The 22,906-nt window shown below is 37.3% G+C and overlaps 1 protein-coding gene across 1 annotated transcript in view; it reads left to right on the forward strand.

Annotated features, from left to right (window-relative positions):
* The window catches only part of DCC (DCC netrin 1 receptor), an 828,232-nt gene that overhangs the window by 614,481 nt on the left and 190,845 nt on the right, over window positions 1-22,906 (forward strand). Inside the window, exon 17 of the mRNA XM_065934991.1 lies at window positions 7,176-7,370. Coding sequence (XP_065791063.1) covers window positions 7,176-7,370 — 195 coding nt within the window. The remainder of the gene's footprint in view (window positions 1-7,175; window positions 7,371-22,906) is intronic.

Here is a 22,906-nt window from a genome sequence, read left to right on the forward strand (position 1 = left end):
TCTGTTGTTCCATGTCCAGTTCTAACTGTTGCTTCCTGACCTGCATACAGGTTTCTCAAGAGGCAGGTCAGGTGGTCTGGTATTCCCATCTCTTTCAGAATTTTCCACAGTTTATTGTGATCCACACAGTCAAAGGCTTGGGCCCAGTCAATAAAGCAGAAATAGATGTTTTTCTGGAACTCTCTTGCTTTTTCAGTGGTCCAGCAGATGTGGGCAATTTGAACTCTGGTTCCTCTGCCTTTTCTAAATCTAGCCTGAACATCTGGAAGTTCATGTTTCACTAATTGTTGAAGCCTGGCTTGGAGAATTTTGAGCATTACTTTACTAGCATGTGAGACGAGTGCTATTATGCAGTAGTTTGAGCATTCTTTGGGATTGCCTTTCTTTGGGATTGGAATGAAAACTGACCTTTTCCAGTCCTGTGACCACTGCTGAGTTTTCCAAATTTGCTGACATATTGAATGCAGCATTTTCACAGCATCATCTTTTAGGATTTGAAATAACTCAACTGGAATTCCATCACCTCTACTAGGTTTGTTCGTAGTGATACTTCCTAAGGCCCACTTGAGTTTCATTCCAGGATGTCTGGCTCTAGGTGAGTGATCACACCATCGTGATTATCTGGGTCATGAAGATCTTTTTTGTACAGTTCTTCTGTGTATTCTTGCCACCTCTTCTTAATATCTTCTGCTTCTGTTAGATCCATACATTTCAGTCCTTTATTGAGCCCATCTTTGCATGAAATGTTCCCTTGGTATCTCTATATTTCTTAAAGAGATCTCTGGTCTTTCCCATTCTATTGTTTTCCTCTATTTCTTTGCACTGATCATTGAGGAAGGTTTTCTTATCTCTCCTTGCTATTCCATGGAACTCTGCATTCAAATGGGTATATCTTTCCTTTTCTCTTTTGTTTTTGGCTTCTCTCCTTTTCACAGCTATTTGTAAGGCCTCCTCAGACAACCATTTTGCCTTTTTGCATTTCTGTTTTTGGGGGATAGTCTTGATCACTGCCTCCTGTACAGTGTCACGAACCTCCGTCCATAGTTCCTCAGGCACTCCGTTCATCAGATCTAGTCCCTTAAATCTTTCTCTCACTTCCACTGTATAGTCATAAGGGATTTGATTTAGGTTATAATTGAATGGACCTAGTGGTTTTCCCTACTTTCTTCAATTTAAGTCTGAATTTGGCAATAAGGAGTTCATGATCTGAGCCACAGTCAGCTCCCGGTCTTGTTTTTGCTGACAGTAAAGAGCATCTCCATCTTTAGCTGCAAAGAATATAATCAATCTGATTTCGGTTTTGACCATCTGGTGATGTCCATGTGTAGAGTCTTCTCTTGTGTTGTTGGAAGAGGGTGTTTGCTATGACCAGTGCATTCTCTTGGCAAAACTCTTATTAGCCTTTGTCCTGCTTCATTCCGTACCCCAAGGCCAAATTTGCCTGTTACTCCAGGTGTTTCTTGACTTCCTACTTTTGCATTCCAGTCTCCTATAATGAAAAGGACATCTTTTTAGGGTGTTAGTTCTAAAAGGTCTTGTAGATCTTCATAGAACCACTCAGTTTCAGCTTCTTCAGTATTACTGGTCGGGGCATAGACTTAGATTACCATGATATTGAATGGTTTGACTTGGAAACAAACAGATCATTCTGCCGTTTTTGAGATTGCATCCAAGTACTGCATTTCAGACTCTTGCTGTCTATGATGGTTACTCCATTTCTTATAAGGAATTCCTGCCCACAGTAGTAGATATAATGGTCATCTGTGTTGAATTCACCCATTCCAGTCCATTTTAGTTTGCTTAATCCTAAAATGTTGATGTTCACTCTTGTCATCTCCTATTTGACCGCTTCCAATTTACCTTTTTTCATGGACCTAGCATTCCAGATTCCTATGTAATATTGCTGTTTATAGCATCAGACCTTGCTTTCATCACCAGTCACATCTACGACTGGGTGTTGTTTTTGCTTTGGCTCTGTCTCTTCATTCTTTCTGGAGTTTTTTCTCCAGTAACATATTGGGTACGTACTTACCTGGGGAGTTCATCTTTCAGTGTCCTATCTTTTTGCCTTTTCGTACTGTTCATGAGGTTCTCAAGGCAAGAATACTGAAGAGGTTTGCCATTCCTGTCTCTAGTGGACCACATTTTGTCAGAACTGTCCATCACGACCTATCCATCTTGGGTAGCCCTACATGACATGGCTTGTAGTTTCATTGAGTTAGACAAGTTAGACAAGGCTGTGGTCCATGTGATTAGATTGGTTAGTTTTCCGTGACTGTGGTTTTTAGTCTGTCTTCCCTCTGATGGGGAAGGATAAGAGGCTTATGGAAGCTTCCTGATGGGAGAGACTGAGGGCCAAACTGGGTCTTGTTCTGATGGGCAGGGCCATGTTCAGTAATTCTTTAATCTAATTTTCTGTTGATGGGTGGGGCTGTGTTCCCTCCCTGCTATTTACCTGGGGCCAAACTATGGTGGAGGTAATGAAGATAATGTCACCTCCTTCAAAAGATCCCATGCATGCATACACTCAGTGCCCCCACCCTGCAGCAGACCAGCGCTGACCACCGACCCACACCTCTGCTGGAGACTCCTGGACACTCACAGGCAAGACTGGGTCATTTTGAACATAGGTGTATAATTATCTTTTTGAATCTTGCTTTCAGTTCCTTCAAGAATATACCCAGGAGTAGAATTGCTAGATCATATGGTAATTTTACTTTTAACGTTTTGAAGGACTGTCATATTGTTTTCCATAGCAGCTGCACCATTTTATATTCTCACTGGGTGACTGCTTCTTCATCTTCTTCATTTAACTTTTATGGTCAAGCACAATGACCTTTGGTTTTTTCAGGTACTAAGTTCACTCTTATTCTAGAGGTTTTGTAATAGTTATTCCTTCTGTCTATAAAGCTTTCCACCCTGAGGTTTACTTGACTGACTCTTTCAGATCATTCGCCTTAGATTCTTCCATGGATACCTTCCTTGATGTGTCATATATAAAATTCAGTTATATCCTATATCCTAGCTTTCCTAGACCTCCTGGTTTCTTTGTTTACCCTTAAATTTTTTGGCCTTATTTCCCCCAAAACTCTATTCCCAGTAGCTAAAACTATGACTGACCCATTGAAAATGCACAGTAATTCTTGAAATGTCACTGGGATTAGCCTGGTAAATTTCCCCAGCAGGCTATATGTGAATCTTAATCATTAGTGAAAGTCTATATCATCACTCAGAGAATAATAATTATTCTTTAGCAATAAATAAAAATGAGGCAGAATTCATAATTCCATAGTCAATCAGGAATGGCAGTTAACCTAGTAATCTTGACTCTGGTAGAAATTTGCAGCCTTGTTAATTTGGATGTTTCAGGCAAAATATGTTCTTCAGTTTCAAATTATTTCAGTAATTAACTTACTGCTTCTCTGTGCTTTAAATATGCAGACTTTATCCTCGAGGTATTTATAAAATCTTTCATGAACTCTCAGACAGCAAATTTTAGTTTTGGTCTTCAAACAAAGAATAATCTCATCACTTACCTTTCATAGCAAATTTTCTAAATCAATGTTTTATAGTTCATCCCAGTAGTAACCACTTTCATAATCTGTATGCTCAGCTGTGTAAGGCAAAATTCATGCAGGTGACATAAAAGGAAATTTTTCTATCTTTATTTTGAGAAGTGAGTTCACTTCAGTTCAGTTCAGTCACTCATTCGTGTCTGAGTTTTTGCGACCCCAGCGCGCCAGGCCTTCCTGTCCACCACCAACTCCTGGAGCTTACTCAAACTCATGCCCATCGAGTCGGTGATGCCATCCAGCCATCTCATCCTCTGTCATCCCCTTCTTCTCCTACCCTGAATCCCTCCCAGCATCAGGGACTTTTCCAGTGAGTCAACTCTTCGCATGAGGTGGCCAAACTGAGTTGGTAGGCACAAATGGGTTATTCCAGATTATAAACAATCTCCTAAACAGTTACCTTTATGATGAGGTCATACATTTTCAATGACATAAGACTAATACTTGACAGACACCATTCCTTCTGGCCCAATGATATTAATTGTGTGCTAAGAGTCCGTTAAATGTTTAGATGAGAGGTAGTATATACCCTTATGTATCAACACACTTTTTTTTTATCATGTCAAAAAGTATTTGGAGGTTTGGATCTAGGATTGAAACTCCTCTTATGAAGTGAAGAATAAAGATGAGTCATGTACTGACAGACACTCTTCTTCAAAACTCAGTTTGTGCACTCATTTCCAGGGTATCCTTAAAGCTTTGACAGACGTAATTCAGTGGGTATTAATTTAACTAACTTTCAGGGGACATACTCTATGGCTTGCAGAAAAACAGATAAATATTTATTCTGAAAATACTTTTTTCTATTCTGAAAAATGTTGAATGTTGTCACTCAAATCATTAGGGTTTCATATTATTTTGAAAATGTCATAAATGAACATCAAATGAGATTAAACAGTTTATCTTGTTGTTTCAAAAATTATTGCAAAAGCTTCAGATATGCCAAACAGAATTCATTGGAAAACTCATTACACTGCAAGGACACTGGAGAGCCTCCATGGCAACTGGGTTGAAAAGTATTAATCCATCCCCTTCATCTCTTTTATTGCTTTTACTTAGAGTTTACAGTGAGAAGTTCTTCTCAAGCATTCTGTTCTGTTGTTAAGGTTTATATACGCAATTTGAGATGATTTTTTTTACACCTTTGCTTATTATATCTTTGGCAACTTCTGGGCAGACCTATAGTAGCTTATCCCTTTTGTTCGCAAATGAGTATCGTCAAAAAAGAAGATATCCATTTCCTTAGAAGACAGAGTTGATGTAGCGTCTTTAGAATGTATCATCTTTTGAAAAGTTGTTAGTATGATATCTACTTTAAAAACTTCAATGAAAGACATGCTTCCATATGTCACTTAATCCAGTAGAAGATTTTGTTGAAAATGGATAAAATTCGTGGTGGGGATTGCATCACCTTTTGCCTTACACCAAGGAGAAAGATGAACTGTAATATTACTGTTAATCATCAAATTCTCTTACATATTTAACATGTGTCCCCTTCAGAGCTTTTCACTTGTGAAAGAAATAATAAACACAGTTTGAATAAGTTGAAATCAGTAAGATTTTTGAGTATTTATCAATTGCCAAGAACTGTGCAAAGCACTTAATGAACTATTAAAGTTTAGATGGGGAATATTCTTTCTTAAATTTCTTCCTAGAGTGCATCTTTGATTTTCAAAGACTAGGCTACAGGTGCCTGTATTAAACCTATCAAAATATGTATCACAGTATATTATAACTGCCTTTTCTCTTGTCTTTTCCATTAAACTATTAATATAAATGCCGAGAGTACAGGCTTTATGTCTGCCATATTTACTCTCCTGTGATCTGATTGTCATGAGTACCTAACCTTTATGCCTCAAACCTAGGAGGCAATTTAGTAGTATTTATTAGAATTATGATCAGTGACCAGAAAATACCTCATTTCTTTAGAGATAGGATCATAGGGAGCATGGTGATATAAAAATCAGAATGTCAATTTCTTCATTTGCAACACACAGTCTCTTTAAAAAAATTTATATCAGGATAGCAAGTGCATTTTCTCTATAGTAGCTAACATCAGTTGGTTCTATTCAAGGCTGGAGTGTTTCGGTACTTTATTTCATTAAATCTTCTTCCCACCATATGAGACCCTTACTATCTTTACCTTCATTCTGCACATGAGGAAACTTTGACATAGAGAGGATAAATCAGGTTTTAAGATTTCATATCTCATGAATATCTAATACAAATTTGAATGCTTTTCTTGATTACTTCCAGAGCTCAAGCTTTGATTCAATCAGTATTTGTAATGCCAGTTTAATTCATAGGTAAACTCAGAGAAGATAATTTGAGAAGGACACACAGCTAGTAAGTGGCAGAGCCTAGTATTAAACCAGACGTCCACACTCCAGAGTCTATGTGGCTTTACTCCAAACCACTGTCTCATTTCTTTAGTAATAAATATACTTTGCACAGATGCAATAAACCATGGGTCAAGTACAATCCCATTCATGCTGAGCAAATCATGGCCCTAAATTGTTTATCCTGACAATTTCTCAGGAAAGGACTGCTACATTTATTTTCATCTCTAGTTAAATCAGAGTAAATAATCTTTGGGCAAGACAGTTTTTGACATTTCATTTCCCTTTCTATTATTCTTACATCTGCCTTGATTTTACCCCTTATTAATGATACCTAACGAGAAATATTTTACCTTATCATCCTGTTCATGGGTTCTCACAGCAAGAATACTGCAGTGGTTAGCCAATTCCTCCTCCAGTGAAATTAATTTTAGACATGAAACTAAAAGATGCTTGCTGCCTGGAAGGAAAGCTATGCCAAACCTAGACAGCATATTCAAAAGCAGAGACATCACTTTACCAACAAAGATCTGTATAGTCAAAGCTATGGTTTTTTCAGTAGTCATGTACAGATGTGAGAGTTGGACCATAAAGAAGGCTTAGCACTGAAGATTTGATGCTTTCAAATTGTGGTGCTGGAGAAGACTCATGAGACCCTTGGACTGCAAGGAGATCAAACCAGTCAGTTCTAAAGGAAATCAACCCTGAATATTCATTGGAAGGACTGTTGCTGAAGCTGAAGCTCCTATACTTTGGCTACCTGATGCGAAGACCCAACACATTGGAAAAGACTCTGATGCTGGGAAAGACTGAAGGCAAGAGAAGGGGGAGGCAGAGGCTGAGATGGTTAAAGAGCATCACCGACTCAATGGACATGAGTTTGATTTAACTCTGGGAGATAGTAAAGGACAGAGGAGCCTGTTGTGCTGCAGACTGTGAGGTTGCAAACAGTCAGACATGACTTAGGAGAAATATATGAGAAAAAAAGAATCTTACAGAAAAAAAAAATCTGTTAGGATAAAGATGTGTGATGTTGCAGTGCCTCTGGAGGGAATTCGGTATCCTCTTGTGCTTAAATTCTATGAAAGTCAAATCAGACGTGAAAACCACATCAGAGGCTGACAGCAGGAGGAACTTGGGCATTAAGTGATGCACCATTTGAGGGTCTGTGGATCATGATATTAAGCCTTGTTTAAATGGTGCATTTTACCATGCTCTGTGTTCTAATATGAAAGATGCTGATGGTCCGCCTTTTGAATTCTAGAGTCTCAAGTTCCTGACCAGCCAAGCTCTCTTCACGTGAGGCCCCAGACCAACTGCATCATCATGAGTTGGACCCCTCCCTTGAACCCAAACATTGTGGTACGAGGCTACATCATCGGATACGGTGTCGGGAGCCCTTATGCTGAGACCGTACGTGTGGACAGTAAGCAGCGCTACTATTCCATCGAGAGGTTAGGTAAGTAGCTGTGAATCTTCTTCTCTTAAGGAAAAGAAATCATTTCTACTTAATTACGTTCTCTTTTGGAAAATTGCTCTTTGGAATTTGATTTCAATTTATTATATAACTTATGTTATTATCCGTAACTCTTTTTTTTCCTATCTTTTATCAGTCTACTCACCTATGCTTCTGTACACATACATGCATTTTTTTTTTGGTCTAGACTTTTAGTTGGGAAATTTAGACAGATGCAGAGTAGTGGGTGACCTGGTCTGTACCCAGCCTATGTGTCATAAGAATACAAACAGCGCACTGGAACATTTTTTTTTCTTTTTCCTCTGTCAATGGAGACTTCTAATCTTAACAATTCTTACAAAAAAGAGTCAGCACATTTTTTTTTCTCACTAGAAAGTTACTGTTGACTTTTCTTTAACTTTGAATTATATCGTCACATTATCTTTTATTCCAGTAGTATTTATAGATAAAACTTGGTGGCTTTCATGACAACAAGATTTTTTAAAAAAGAATTTTCAGTCAAGCCAGTAACTTGGAGCAACCAAACTCCTCTCCACGTATCATCCTGGTCCCTCTCAGTTCAAGTTATTTTACTGTGTTTTACCTCATTTTATTGAACATAATAATTCCAATGTGATGTTTCTGAATTCATTGAAAATTTGTTTATTCAGAGAGAGTTAACACGTATAAAGTTTTCATACTCATTTTATATCTGATTTTCCATAATGCAATAAGAGATTATATCATTAGCAGAGGGAAATAAAATGAATCTATGTCATATGTAGGGTGCCAGGACCTTAAACAGTTGTCATAAAGCAGAAGGCAGGTTGATTCTACCTGTTGATTTAACATGATAGTATTTGCACTGAAGTACAGTGACCTTCTCAGTGGAAAGGCACCCTGATTGGATTGCTGCATATTTGCAATGTCTCTCAGAAACAGAGCATTTGTGATGAGAAGCCTGATTTGAATTTGAATAGCTAAAATGCAGTAGCAAGGAAAGGCTTTGTCAGTGCTGGAGGAAATCTGCACTGACCCATTCTCTCAGTAATTGCTTCAAACACTAATAAGAGGAGCACCTTCTGCAAATCTCCACAATTCTAGTTAGCTTGGCATTTGGAAATAATATCCCTCTGTCAGTCCCTGAGTTTGAATGCAGGGGCAATGACAAAATTCATATTTTATGGCCATCAAACCTGTGTCAGGGACTCTGATTTGTCCATTATTCAGTATACCACACCATCTCCGACAGTTCATCTTGATGCCGCGCACCGGAGGGAGAGAGGCCCGTGGCAGGGCACGCGCTTTCCGGCAGTGCGGTCCTGATGCCAACTCGCAGTGAAGTCATGAAGGGAAGCTGCGCTGTTTCACCATGTGCTTTTGATAATGGTGCTTCTTGTTACAAAGAGACTCTCCATGAGTTTCCAAGTCTAGTAAAGTTGAGGCATTTGAGAGATTAATACTGTGGCAGATCTTTGCAAAAGCTTAAAGAAGAGATCTTTCCATTGTTAAGATATGTTTTAAAGAGCTAGGAAAACTGATAAAGGTAAAAATGGAATAGGAACCTGTCTCAGTGATAGATAAACATGTGTATGCACAGTAAAACTTACCTGGAGAGAGAAATTACACACATACAGCCACTCCCTTCCCCACCCCCACCCCCCCCCCACACACACATGTTTCTAAATTCTGTTGTAACTTTTTACATAGTACCATGTCTTAACATAGGGCTTCCCTGGTGGCTCAGATGGTAAGGGATTCACCTGCAATGCAGGAGACCTGGGTTCGATCCCTGGGTTGAGAAGATCCCCTGGAGAGGGGAAAGGCTACCCACTCCAGTATTCTGGCCTGGAGAATTCCATGGACAGAGGAGCCAGGCGGGCTCAGCCCATGGGGTCACAGAGCTGGACACGACTGAGTGATCAACACTTTCACTTTCATGTCTTAACATAAAGTGTGAAATAGTTGTTTTATCAGTATTGTTCCACTGTCTCCATGGTTATACAAATAAACTGGTATTCTTTTAATATGGATTTCCATCATTTGGCCAAAATATATGTTAAACATAGCTGAAGTTCTAATTTTTATAGAGATAAAAGATTCATTCAAGCCTACATTTGAACTCTACAAAGAAACCATCAATGTTTTATTTATTCAATTAAATATTAAAATAGGCATATCAGTTTTTATAGTATTTTTTCAAAAAGGTATTTAAAATGCAATTTTAAAGCTTTTAATCTAGATATTTTACATGAGGCTTCCCAGGTGACTCAGTGATAAAGAATCTGCCTGCCAAGCAGGAGACCTGGGTTTAATCCCTGCGTTGGGAAGATCCCCTGGAGAAGAAAATGGCAACCCACTCCAGTATTCTTGCCTGGAGAATCCTATGGACAGAGGAGCCGGGCGGGCTCCAGTCCACAGTGTCGCAATGAGTCGGACACGACTGAAGCGACTGAGCAGTTTTTATGTATGTATATATACATATATATATGTTGCAAACAAACTGGCAAATTGGAATTACAAATATGTTCTCAGAACAGAATTCACTCGTATGTAGGTGACTTACTGTAAAAGGCATGAAGATCAGAAAATAAGTATAAAACTGTTTCTATTTGCATATGATATACTCATTAAATGGAAAATCTCAGAGGATCTACAAAACTACTGTTAATAGTAAAACAAATAGTTGAATTTAACAGATCTTAAGACATCAAGGTTAATGTTTCAAAAAAAGAGATCTGTTTGCCGGAAACAGCTGGAAAATAAATTTAAAGATACATGTCATGTATGGGTGCATCTTTGTCTTTAAAGATACATATATAGATAGATAGATTTATAAGATAAAGATATATATGTATATCTTTAAATATATTTTCCAGCTGTTTGCTGCAAATAGATTGATTTCTGAATGACTGCTGCAACCTTTGTGTACCATTCTATATTCAGATCCTGTACTTCAAAAACTAACAGCACTTCCTCAAGTAAAGAAAACTCTCCCATTTCCTGCATCTAAGCCTACACTCACAACCCGCTTTCCTATGCACTTGCCCCAGGCCCAAGCTGGTGATTGATCTTATCAAAGGGGCACGCCCCTCTACTGGTTGCCTTGGTAACTAGTGAGTCCACCAGACTCAACTTCCCTAAAACATATTCTTCCCCACCCCCCACCCCCCAGCGATGTCCTGCCAGTCCTCAGCGGTCAGGGGTGGGGTGTTGTTCCAGGATCTTGCTTCAGACCTGTAAGCTCCCCTGTCCTTCATCCGTTAAGCCATGGATGCCTCTGTTGCTGACTCTGGGCTCTTCAGTCTTGAAGCTGGGCAGGTACAGGGCTTGCAGGCCTGAAGGGTGCAGTCCAACAAGGATGTTAGTTGTAGGGTCTTCACAGATGTCTGTTGTCACATTGGGGTAGCTTTTACTATTATAGCTTTATAGGAGTGTTACCCATGAATGTTTGTTGAATTTTCATGAAATAATTTTCTGTCTTTTGAGATGGTCCTATATGTTTCCTCTTTAATCATTTCTAATATTGTTAATCATATTGATTGATTTTTGAAAGGTAAATGCCCATTCTTATGTTGTAGGATTTAATTTGTTAATAGTTATTAAGGTGTGTTTTTTTTTTTTGCCTATATTCATAAAGTATACTTGTCTATGAGTTTCTGTTCATTTAGTGACTTTCCAGTTTTTTTTTAAACTAAGATTATACCACTCATAAAATTATGTGAATTATTGCTGTTTCTGTAGCTGAAAAAGTTGTGTAAAATTGTTATTTCTTATTCCTTGAATAGTTGATGAAATTCACTAACAAAACCACCTGTATCTGAGATTTCCTTTTAGGGAAGGATTTTGAAATGAATTAAATTTCTTTAACATATGCAGATATTTTTATATTTTGAATTCTTTCTTGTACTGATTTTGGCAAGTTAATTTTTTCATGGAATTCATCTGTTTTATTTTGTTACATTTATTAGCCTAGAGTTGCTCATTCATGATATTCTCTTACTGTCTGGGGTTATCTATGGAATAGCTATTTTTACATTTTTGATACTAATGATTTATGTTCTCTCATTGGTATCATTCTAGGTAGGGGTTTGTCAATTTTTTGATCTTGTCAAAGAAAGAGACTTTAGCATTACTAATTGTTTCTATTATCTATTATTTCTTTCATATTTGCTCTTATCTTGAGTATGTTCTTTCGTATACTGATTTCAGTCATAATTTGCACTTTTATTTGCAATTTCTTAAAGTGAAATTTCATAATGTAGAGATTTTAATCTATTAGTACTTCCCTAAGCACCACTTTCTTTGCATTTCACAATTTTTTGCATGTTATATATTCATTATCATTTAGTTTAAAATATATTCTGATTTTTCCTTGATTTCTTTTTGCTCTGTGACTTATTGTGTTGCTTGATTTTCCAATTTTCAGTTTGCCTAGATAGTTATTATTACTGGTTATTTTTATCATGATTAGAAAATATACTCTGTTTCACTATTTTTACATTTGCTTTATTTTTTATTATTTTAGTTTTTAGCCAATTTTTATTCAAGTATAGGTAATTTAAAATGCATTAGTTTCAAGTGTAGACCAAAGTGATTCAGTTATCCACATATATATATATATATAATATTAATACATATCAGTTATCTATCAGTTCAGTCACTCAGTCATGTCCAACTCTTTGTGATCCCGTGAACCAAAGCAGGCCAGGCCTCCCTGTCCATCACCAACTCCCAGAGTCCACCCAAACCCATGTCCATTGAGTCGGTGATGCCATCTAGCTATCTCATCCTCTGTCGTCCCCTTCTCCTCCTGCCTCCAATCCCTCCTAGCATCAGGGTCTTTTCCGATGAGTCAGCTCTTCGCATCAGGTGGCCTAAGTATTGGAATTTCAGCTTCAACATCAGTCCTTTCAATGAATACCTAGGACTGATCTCCTTTAGGATGGATTGGTTGGATCTCCTTGCAGTCCAAGGGACTCTTGGTACTCTCAAGAGTGTTCTCCAACACCACAGTTCAAAAGCATCAATATTTCGGCACTCAGCTTTCTCCACAGTCCAACTCTCACATCCATACATGACCACTGGAAAAACCATAGCCTTGACTAGACGAACCTTAGTTGACAAAGTAATGTCTCTGCTTTTCAATATGCTGTCTAGGTTGGTTATAACTTTCCTTCTAAGGAGTAAGTGTCTTTTAATTTCATGGCTGTAATCACCATCTGCAGTGATTTTGAAGCCCAGAAAAATAAAGTCTTCCACTGTTTCCCCATCTATTTGCCATGAAGTGATGGGGCCGGATGCCATGATCTTAGTTTTCTGAATGTTGAGTTTTAAGGCAACTTTTTCACTCTCCTCTTTCACTTTCATCGAGAGGCTCTTTAGTTCTTCTTCACTTTTTGCCATAAGGGTGGTGTAATCTACATATCTGAGATAATTGATATCTCTCCTGGCAATGTTGATTCCAGCTTATGTTTCATCCAGCCCAGCATTTTGCTTGATGTACTTTGCCTATAAGTTAAATAATCAGGGTGACAATATACAGTCTTGACGCGCTTCTTTCCTGATTTGGAACCAGTCAGTTGTTCCATGTCCAGTTCTAACTGTTGCTTCTTCACCTGCATACAGATTTCTCAGGAGGCAGGTCAGATGGTCTGGTATTCTCATCTCTTTAAGAATTTTCCACAGTTTGTTGTGATCCACACAATCAAAGGCTTTGGTGTAGTCAAAAACCAGAAGTAGGTGTTCTTCTGGAACACTTTCACTTTTTCAGTGATCAACAAATTTGGTGATTTGGTCTCTGGTTCCTCTGCCTTTTCTAATGCAGCTTGAAAATCTGGAAGTTCACGATTCATGTACTGTTGAAGCCTGGCTTGGAGAAATTTGAGCATACTTTGCTAGCATGTAAGATGGGTGCAGTTGTGTGGTAGTTTGAGCATTCTTTGGCATTGCCTTTCTTTGGGATTGGAATGAAAACTGACCTTTTCCAGTCCTGTGGCCACTGCTGAGTTTTCCAAATGTGCTGGTATATTGAGTGCAGCACTTTCACAGCATCACATTTTAGGGTTTGAAATAGCTCAACTGGAATTCCATCCCTCCCCTCGCTTTGTTCATAGTGATGCTTCCTAAGGCCCACTTGAGTTCACATTCCAGAATGTCTGGTTCTAGGTGAGTGATCACACCATCGTGATTATCTGGGTCATGAAGATCTTTTTTTGTACAGTTCTTCTGTATATTCTTGTCACCTCTTCTTAATATTTTCTGCTTCTGTTAGGTCCATGCAATTTATGTCCTTTATTGTGCCCATCTTTGCATGATATGTTCCCTTGGTATCTCTAATTTTCCTGAAGAGATCTCTAGTCTTTCCCATTCTGTTGTTTTCCTCTATTTCTTTGCATTGGTTGCTGAGGAAGGCTTTCTTCCTGATTTAGCTATTCCTTGGAACTCTGCATTCAAATGGATATATCTTTCCTTTTTTCTTTTGTTTTTGACTTCTCTTCTTTTCACAGCTATTTGTAAGGCCTCCTCAACCACCCATTTTGCCTTTTTGCATTTCTTTTTCTTGGGGATGGTCTTGATTCCTGTCTCCTGTACAATGTCACGAATCTCTGTCCATAGTTCCTCAGGCACTCTATCACATCTATTCCCTTAAATGTTTCTCTCACTTCCACTGTATAGTCATAAGGGATTTGGTTTAGGTCATACCTAAATGGTCTAGTGGTTTTCCCCACTTTCTTCAATTTAAGTCTGAATTTGGCAATAAGGAATTCATGATCTGAGTCACAGTCAGCTCCCAGTCTTGTTTTTGCTTACTGTATGCAGCTTATATTTGGTTGCAAAGAATATAATCAATCTGATTTTGGTTTTGACCATCTGGTGATGTCCATGTGTAGAGTCTTCTCTTGTCTTGTTGGAAGATGGTGTTTGCTGTGACTAGTGCATTCTCTGGGCAAAACTCTATTAGCCTTTGCCCTGCTTCATTCCGTACTTCAAGGCCAAATTTGCCTGTTACTCTAGGTATTTCCTGATTTGCTACTTTTGCATTCCAGTCCCCTATAATGAAAAGGACATCTGTTTTGGGTGTTAGTTCTAGAAGATCTTGTAGGTCTTCAAAGAACCGTTCAATTTCAACTTCAGCATTACTGGTCGGGCATAGACTTGGATTACCGTGATATTGAATGGTTTGCCTTGGAAACGAACAGAGATCATCCTGCCGTTTTTGAGAATGCATCTAAGTACTGCATTTCAGGACTCTTGTTGAGTGTGATGGCTACTTCATTTCTTCTAAGGGATTCCTGCCCACAGTAGTAGATATAATGGTCATCTGAGTTAAATTCACCCATTCCAGTCCATTTTAGTTCACTGATTCCTAAAATGTCAACGTTCACTCTTGCCATCTCCTGTTTGACCTCTTCCAGCTTGCCTTGATCCATGGACCTAACATTCCAGGTTACTATGCAATATTGCTCTTTACAGCATCGGACCTTGCTTCTATCACCAGTCACATCCACAGCTGGGTGTTGTTTTTACTTTGGCTCCATCCCTTCATTCTTTCTGGAGTTTTTTCTCCACTGATCTCTAATAGCATATTGGACACCTACTGACCTGGGGAGTTCCTCTTTCCGTGTCCTATCTTTTTGCCTTTTTATACTGTTCATACTGAACAACATAGTAGCTGACATTCAATTCAGTGTGAAAGCCAGAAGTGTTAACGCCTGGATTCAGCTATAATGGAATGCTGATTGGAGAATTTTGAGTGGGAGAGTTAGATTCATTCAGCAGGAACCCTGCTTCCCAGAGAGGAGTGAGGAGAGAAAAGGTCATCTTAAGAGATCATTACTCTGAAAGAAGAATGGATTTTATTTTTTTATGTTTTTTTGTTTTGTTTTGTTTTGTTTGCTTAATGCCTTCTAAACCTACAGGCATTTTCTAGCAATGTTTAAGGGCAGCCTCGGGGTGATTCATTAATAATACATATCATTCTATTTGTAACTCTTTTCTCAGTTTTTACTCCCTGAAGTCCAAAGCAGATACGTTGTCGTATAGCTGGTGAGTTTTCTAAGGCTATTTGGAATCCATTACAATCATTTCTTTGCCAACAAATGTCCATTACAATAGATGAATACTATTATGAAGCAAGAGAGGAAAAAGTCTTCTCAATAGAGTAATGAATACATACATACACACACACACACATATATATATATATATATATATATATATATATAAAGGATTGTATGATTCATTCATTCCACCAGCATTAAAATCAAGAATTCAATCAAAAACTTCTCCTCTACCTTCTCTGTTTTTCTAGAAAATATTTTTTTGGTTTAGAACAATCTAGATCTCTCCTTAGGTTTCCATGTCAGTTGGTGTTTATAGACAAGTACTCAATGCATGTTTTCCAAGGACTTTACAAATACCAATCTATTCCTTCATCATCCCCATTATTTTAGTATCAAGTATCATCCCAACTTTATAAATAATGAAAGATAGCAAAAGAACTAAGGAAAACAAGAAAAGTTCAAGATAATCTTTTGATAAGGTTGAATTACATTAACACACTTGGATAAACATTATCAAGAACAGCAAAAATCAACCTGCTCACCATGGATAAAGAAAGCTGGGATCAATTTTAAGCATGATTAGGACTTGTACTAGAACACATTACTTCAGGAAAGTTCTGTTTCATATAAGGTATACTTCCTACGGTATTCTAGCAAACTTAAATATCTGCAATTCAACAATAGAGTAATATGATCTAGTGAGATAGGACACAGTTCTAAAAGTTCTGAGGAAATACAAATTATAGCTTCAGATGTGAGTCCCAGAGATTGTTATCTTGTGAACCAGATTCAGAGTTGACTTGGGGAGAAAAGAGAGAGAAACAGATGTCACAATATATTGTGTTACTAAGCATTTGTACTTGTGGATTAGTATTTCTTCTTTTAGTTAAATCATTTTCTGTGGCATGTAATTTGAAGCTCTGTTATCAGGCACACAATTCCTTAAGGATTGTTATATCGTGTTGATGAATTAACTGCTTTAGCATTGATGAGCTATACCTCTTTATCAGTGGTAATATTCTTTGCTCTTAAATATGCTTTGTGTCTATTAATATAACAACTCCAGCCTATTTTTAGTTTGTGTGTTGGCATGATATATATTTTTCCATTGCTATTTTACTTTCAAATTACTAGTGTCTTTAAAGTGAGTTTCTTATAGGCAGCAATATAGTTAGGTCTTATTTTGGTTTTGTTTGTTTGTTTGGTTATCCAATATGACAAACTCTGACTTTTAATTGAGGTGTTTGGGCCATTTTCATTTAATATGGATATTGACATGGCTAGGTTTATATCTACTGCCCTGCTATTTTTGTTTTATTTGTTATATTTGTTGACTTATCTGGTCTTTGTGTGTTCTCTTTCCTGCCATTTTGGGGAATTAATATTTTTAGCCATTTATCTTACATCCTTTGTGTACTCATTAGCTATAGTTATTTTGTTTCTCTAGTGATTGCTTTAGAATTTGTAGTATGGATCTTTAACTTATCTCTATTGACCTTATTGAAATATATACCACTTCACAGTACATTGCTATTACTTTTTCTTTCAACAGTGACATCTCCTTCATGGTTAAAAATGTATTTTATATCTTTATGGTGTTTATCTAGATTTTCATCTGTTATTTTTCTTCCTGAAGCTTTTCCTTAATTTTTCTTGTAATGGAATTATGCCGGTATATATTTTTTTAATTTTTGTACATCTAAAAACATTTTTATTTTTCCTTTGCTTTTTAAATACATTCCCAGTAGAAATGGAATTCTAAACAATTTGTCCTTTCAGCATTTTTAATGTTATTTTTCTCTATCTCCTAAATTGCTATGTTTTCAATTAGACCACTGCAGTCATTCACATCTTTGTACCTCTGTACATAATATGTCTTTTTTTATGGTTGCTTTGAAATGTTTGTCTTTGCCACTGATTTTACACAATTTTGTTATTATGCCTCTGGGTAGTTTTATGTTTCTTCTGATTGGCATCTGTTGAAATTCTTGCATCAATGGGTTTATTGGGTTCATTAAATTTGAAAAAAAATTTGGCCATTGGTTCTTCAAATAGTTTTGTTTTCCTCCAAACCTTAGTCCTCTCAATTGGTATTTCCAGTTACATATATGTTATAGTGTTTTAGGTTGTATCACAGAGCTCACTGAGTCTGTTTGTTTTTTCATTCTTTTTACCCTATTTCATTTTGGATAGTTTCTATTACTATATCCTTAAAGCCACTGTTTTCTTTCCTGAAGTGACTCATCTGATCTAAATTTTGTCCCACCCACTGTATTTTTCATATTACACTTGGCAGCACTCATCTCCATAGGATGGTTTGAGTCTTTTTTATATATTATTCCATAGTTCAGTTAATATGCTGTCTTTCCTCTACCCTTTTAAACACGTGGAATATAGTTACAGTAACTCTTTACTCATTATTTCATCTATTTCATTGGTCTGTCTCTATTTCTTAATTTTCCTTCTCCTTATGGAATGTATATTTCTACTTTTCTTCATGTTTGGTAGTTTTTGTTTGCTTTGTGCATAATGAATTTATCTTGTGGGAAGTTGGAGATATTTATATATATTTTTAAAAATATTCTTAAGTTTTGTACTAGGATGCAATTAAGTTATTTGGAACAACTTTGATTCTCTTGAGACTTTTTAAATTGGCATGGTTCAAGAATACACAGTAACGCAGGGCTAGTTTACCCTATAACCGAGGCAGTATTTTCTGAGTACTCTACTCAAAATCCCATGAATTACATGATTGTCCATCTGGCTTGTGGAAATCCAGTTTCTCCTAGCCCTGGGTAAGCACCAAGGAATTTTTTCCCTTTTTACTCTTAGGTGGTTCTTCCTCAAGCCTTGGGAAATTTCCCCATACACACACTCTTAAGTACTCAGATGGAGACAGGAGACAGCCTCTATAGATATCCGGAATTCTCCTTCTCTGCTGCTCTTGCCCACAAGCTCCAGTTGCTTTGGTCATCTCAGACTTGCAACTCCATGTCTGCAGTTCAGGGAGACCCCTGGTCTCCTCCTGCATTTCTCCTTTGTCTTCTGCAGCCTTGGGAATTTTTCTGAGCAGTAAGTTGAGGGAATCAGTGGTCTCACTTTTTTTCTCTTCTCTAAGAGAGAAACCTGATCTGCCTGATGTCCAAAATAAGAAAACTTACTTCCTGTATTGTTTTTTTTAAATGGATCCAGGCAAAAGGGTACACCTTGTCTCTGTTAACCCATTTTGATCAGAAGTGGAAGTGCTTTAATAGACAATTAAATGATTATTTTATCATTTCAGTATGCTGAAACTTTCGTCTTTTCAAGAGCACCAAAGATACCACTCTGCATTGTATCTGTTTCCTTACGTCTGTCACAAATCCCATCAAGAATGATTCCTGACTGTCATATTGTATCTTTGGAGAATAAATTTAACTTGAGTGCTCTTAGAAATAGGTCTCAGCCTGTGGAGATATGAACGTTTATAACTCCCAGAGTGCATTCTGAGTTCAGTGAATACAATGTAAATTATAATGCTAACCTCAGCATCACCCACCCACATCACGAATAATCCCTTCATGCATGGAATATAGAAGTTTTGAGTTTATGACATGCAAGCATTTTAAATCAGAAAAATCAATGCACTTCAACAGCCTCTAGAATAGTTGACATACATGAATAAAAAATGAATAAGCACTAGGTAGAGAACATTTTATTATTTTGAAATGATGTACATTATAGGTGTTGGTTAACAAAATTCTGCTTTCTGTTTTTTGAAGCAGAGTATAAGAATTATGAAGAATGATTTTTGACCTGAAGTTTGAGAAGTCTGATCACAAAAGTGCATTGACCTAAGTCGTTTAATGGTAAAGAAAATACAGAAGGAGGGTAGCTTTACCCCTTCTTTATCCATGATTCTCTTTTGTACAATGAAAGCAATAGGGAAGATAAACTCCAGCTGTGTTTCAGACTGGAGGATCAGAATAGGTCATTGAAAATTTATATAGTGTGTGCTGTATAAGCCATTCTAGAAGAAGTCAACTTACTTTGTTATTATTATTTGGTAGCTTTGTTATTTACACAGGGAATTCATGTTTATCCTTAAGTTAATATCAGCAATTTTACAATATAATTTTGCCCTGAGAGTTGAAATGGATGTGATCTAAGATAGAATTTACAGGAAATGTGAATGTCTATTGTTAATCTCGGTGTGATTATGTATACTTCTTATCTTGCTGTGAATCTTCTCCCTGTCAATACTATTTGCCTAGTGTCTATATTCTAAATTCTGTGACTGGAATAGGAACTTTGATGAATCTAAAGAAGAGTGAATCTTCTTGTTTTCTTAGCACTTCTTAATCTCTTGGATTTTCACCTTAGTAGATGTCAATGCTTTTACTTTACAGTTGTAGATGAATTCAAAATAATATAATGAAATATTATCTGAGTTATTGTTGTATTTTCAAGTGTTCTCATTTATTTAATATTAGTCAAAATACTGAATGGCTGAACTTGTCGGCAGTACAAGCTAAATTAGAAAAAAAAACTATTGTGGTAGAAGGTATATTAAAAAACTAAACGATTTTTAACTTTTTTCCAAATTTACCATATATAATTTTTTATTGTTGTTGTTGTTGTTTAGTCACTATCATGTCCAACTCTTTTGTGACTGCATGGACCATAGCTTGCCAATCTCCTCTGTCCATGGGATATTCCAGGCAAGAATACTAGAAGGACTGCCATTTCCTTCTCCAGCACTCACCCCAACTCAGGGATCAAACCAACGTCTCCTGCATTGGCAGGTAAATTTTTTACCACAGCCACCAGGGAAGCCCAGTTATTTATTGGGCGACTGTTATGGTCGGATGGCATCACTGACTCAATGGACATGAATTTGAGTAAACTCTGGAGTTGGTGATGGACAGGGAGGCCTGGCATGCTGCAGTCCATGGGGTCACAGAGAGTTGGACACAACTGAGCGACTGAACTGAACTGAACTGAAGCATGAAACACCTTGTTGAGAATAGTGAGAGATACTGTGAAACGTAAGGCACATTTCTTTGACATATTCTAGGCTTCCAGAATCTTATTTGATAAGTATAAAAATATTTCTTGAAAAGAATAAATGATGTCAAAGGTTTCTACAAGGACAATAGTTGTGTTGGTAGATTGGAAGATTACTTAGACGTGAGGTTGTTCAAAGAATTTTGGTAGAAATTTCTGCTTGAGAATTTTGATTTAAAGGATTGATAGGGTTCGTTCTTTTGGGGGAAGGCATCATACAGCAAGTAGAAGACTCAAGTCAAGGGAGAGTGAGGGAGGTGTGAGATCCAGTGAACTGGGCAATTTAACCATGAATGCAAATTCTTACAGGGCAGTTGCAAGAGTAACGAATAGTAATAACTTGAGTGTAAATTTGAAGTGGAATAAAAAACTCTTAACAATCTTTTTTTTAAAACTTTTTTATTTCATGTTGGAGAATAGCTGGTTAGCACTGTTGTCATAGTTTCAGGCAAACAGTGAAGGGACTCAGTCATACACATGCATGTATCTATTCTCCCCTAAATTCCCCTCCCTTAACATTCCTGGATTCACCTATCGCTAAGTATTTCTGAGAGTTTTATGCTATATATTTAACAGTCATTTTGTTGAGATGCTAAATGAATCTCAGATGCCGGAAACTTATGTGCAAATCATTTAGCCGGTCAGCAAGTCTTCACCACCATCAAGCCTTTCTTTTCATTGTCGCATATCCAGTATCATGAGAAAATAATATTCCTTATTCAAAAAAGTCCCTGGGAGCTGAGACACAGGTTAAAAAAGAGGCTGAAACTATGCCGTGGTGGTCTTTTGAATCCCGGTCTTGACATTTTTAAAATGCAATTTAGTAATGAAAGACGGTATTTCACTATCAATATAAAGTAAAGACTGGTTTGCGTTCTTTTCCTCCCTATCACGTCTTTTCTGAAAACCAGTCCATGAAAAAGAAAAGTGATTGATCTGTTGTGACAATTAATTCTAGTCAGCACTGGGGGCTTCCCAGGTAGCCCAGTGGTAAAGAATCCTTCTGCCAACACAGGAGCCGCAGGTTCGATCCCTGGGTCAAGACGATCCTCTGGAGTAGGAAATGGCAACCTGCTCCAGTGTTCTTTGAGGGAAATCCCATGAACAGAGAAGACTGGCGGCCTACAGTCCATGGGCCGCAAAGAAGTCGGACACGACTTGGCAGCCACACCACACCAGCTGCCAGCGGTGGGCAGCTGCGCCCTGCACTTTGGCTGTTCTCTACGTTTTCAGTATCCAGAATTTCTCAACATGAAGCTCCTGATACTCCCATAAAGACATTCAGAGTCCAACTTCTGATCCCCTTAATGACTCTGAAGAGTCCTGACAGTACACATTTGAGTGACTATATGGCCTGTCCTGCCATCTAGACGTTGTAGCCTGCCTTCCTCCCCGTATCTAAGTGGGTCCATGGTGATACAAATCCTGCTCTTTCTTAAGACTGTGTCTGGGCATTTAATTTTTCTGAGAGTGGTGTGGGAGAGAGAGATGTGTAGATGACAGTTAAGATTTCGATAAAATTTTTTGGTCAATAATTTTTTTAAAACTACCTTTAAAATGTGGCATTAGATAGTATATCTCAGGATGCTTCTGTTTTTCAAGTGTTATGCTTGTGTTGGTGGGGTTGTGTGTAGGAGTATACTTTAACCATCGTAATGCCATTATACAAATGTGGAGAATAAGATATATACTAGTTCATGAGACTAGCACAGATAAATTAGCAAATTATGGGCATTCAATTTATTATTTGGGATACAACTTATTATTTATAGCACTATCTACCTTGCAACATATTAATCAGTTAATCAAGTAACTAGATAGCATACCCAGTATGTAAATTACTTACAGATTTTAATTAACACTCATTTGGGAGGGGTCGCTGGTTACACACAGCCCAAACCTTAAAAGAACATTTTAGCCATACTTAGAAATACCATGTTATTTCAAATTGATCTCTAAATATTTTACTATCTCTAAGAATAATTGATCTCTAAATATTTTACTATCTTGTTAGAATGGAAAACAAAGTGATTGTATAGTTCAGAAGTAACAGATTGCGTTATAAATCATTAAAAGAAAACATAGCAAGTTGGATTGCATTTCTGCTGCTTGACTGTATGTTCATTTATATAAATAAGAACTAAAGCAGTTCTTCAACTAGGAAGACTTTCACCCCCTTAAACGTCATTTGTGAGTGCCTGTTGCCTAGAATATGTCTGAGAAGTCATAGTGTTATGAGCCAAAAGATCATTTTTTTCTATAAGCATTTAAGTGAATGTCAACATAGTCTTCTTGGCAATGAGAGAAGTGACATTTTAGAAATCATCAGCTTCTTCCCTACACCACTTTATAAGGTGTAGCAGTGTAAATGGGGTCCCCCCAAAAGATGTGTTTGACTCCTAACCTGCAGAACCTCTGAATGTGGTT

Source organism: Muntiacus reevesi, chromosome 4, assembly GCF_963930625.1.
Source record: "Muntiacus reevesi chromosome 4, mMunRee1.1, whole genome shotgun sequence".
NCBI lineage: Eukaryota > Metazoa > Chordata > Mammalia > Artiodactyla > Cervidae > Muntiacus > Muntiacus reevesi.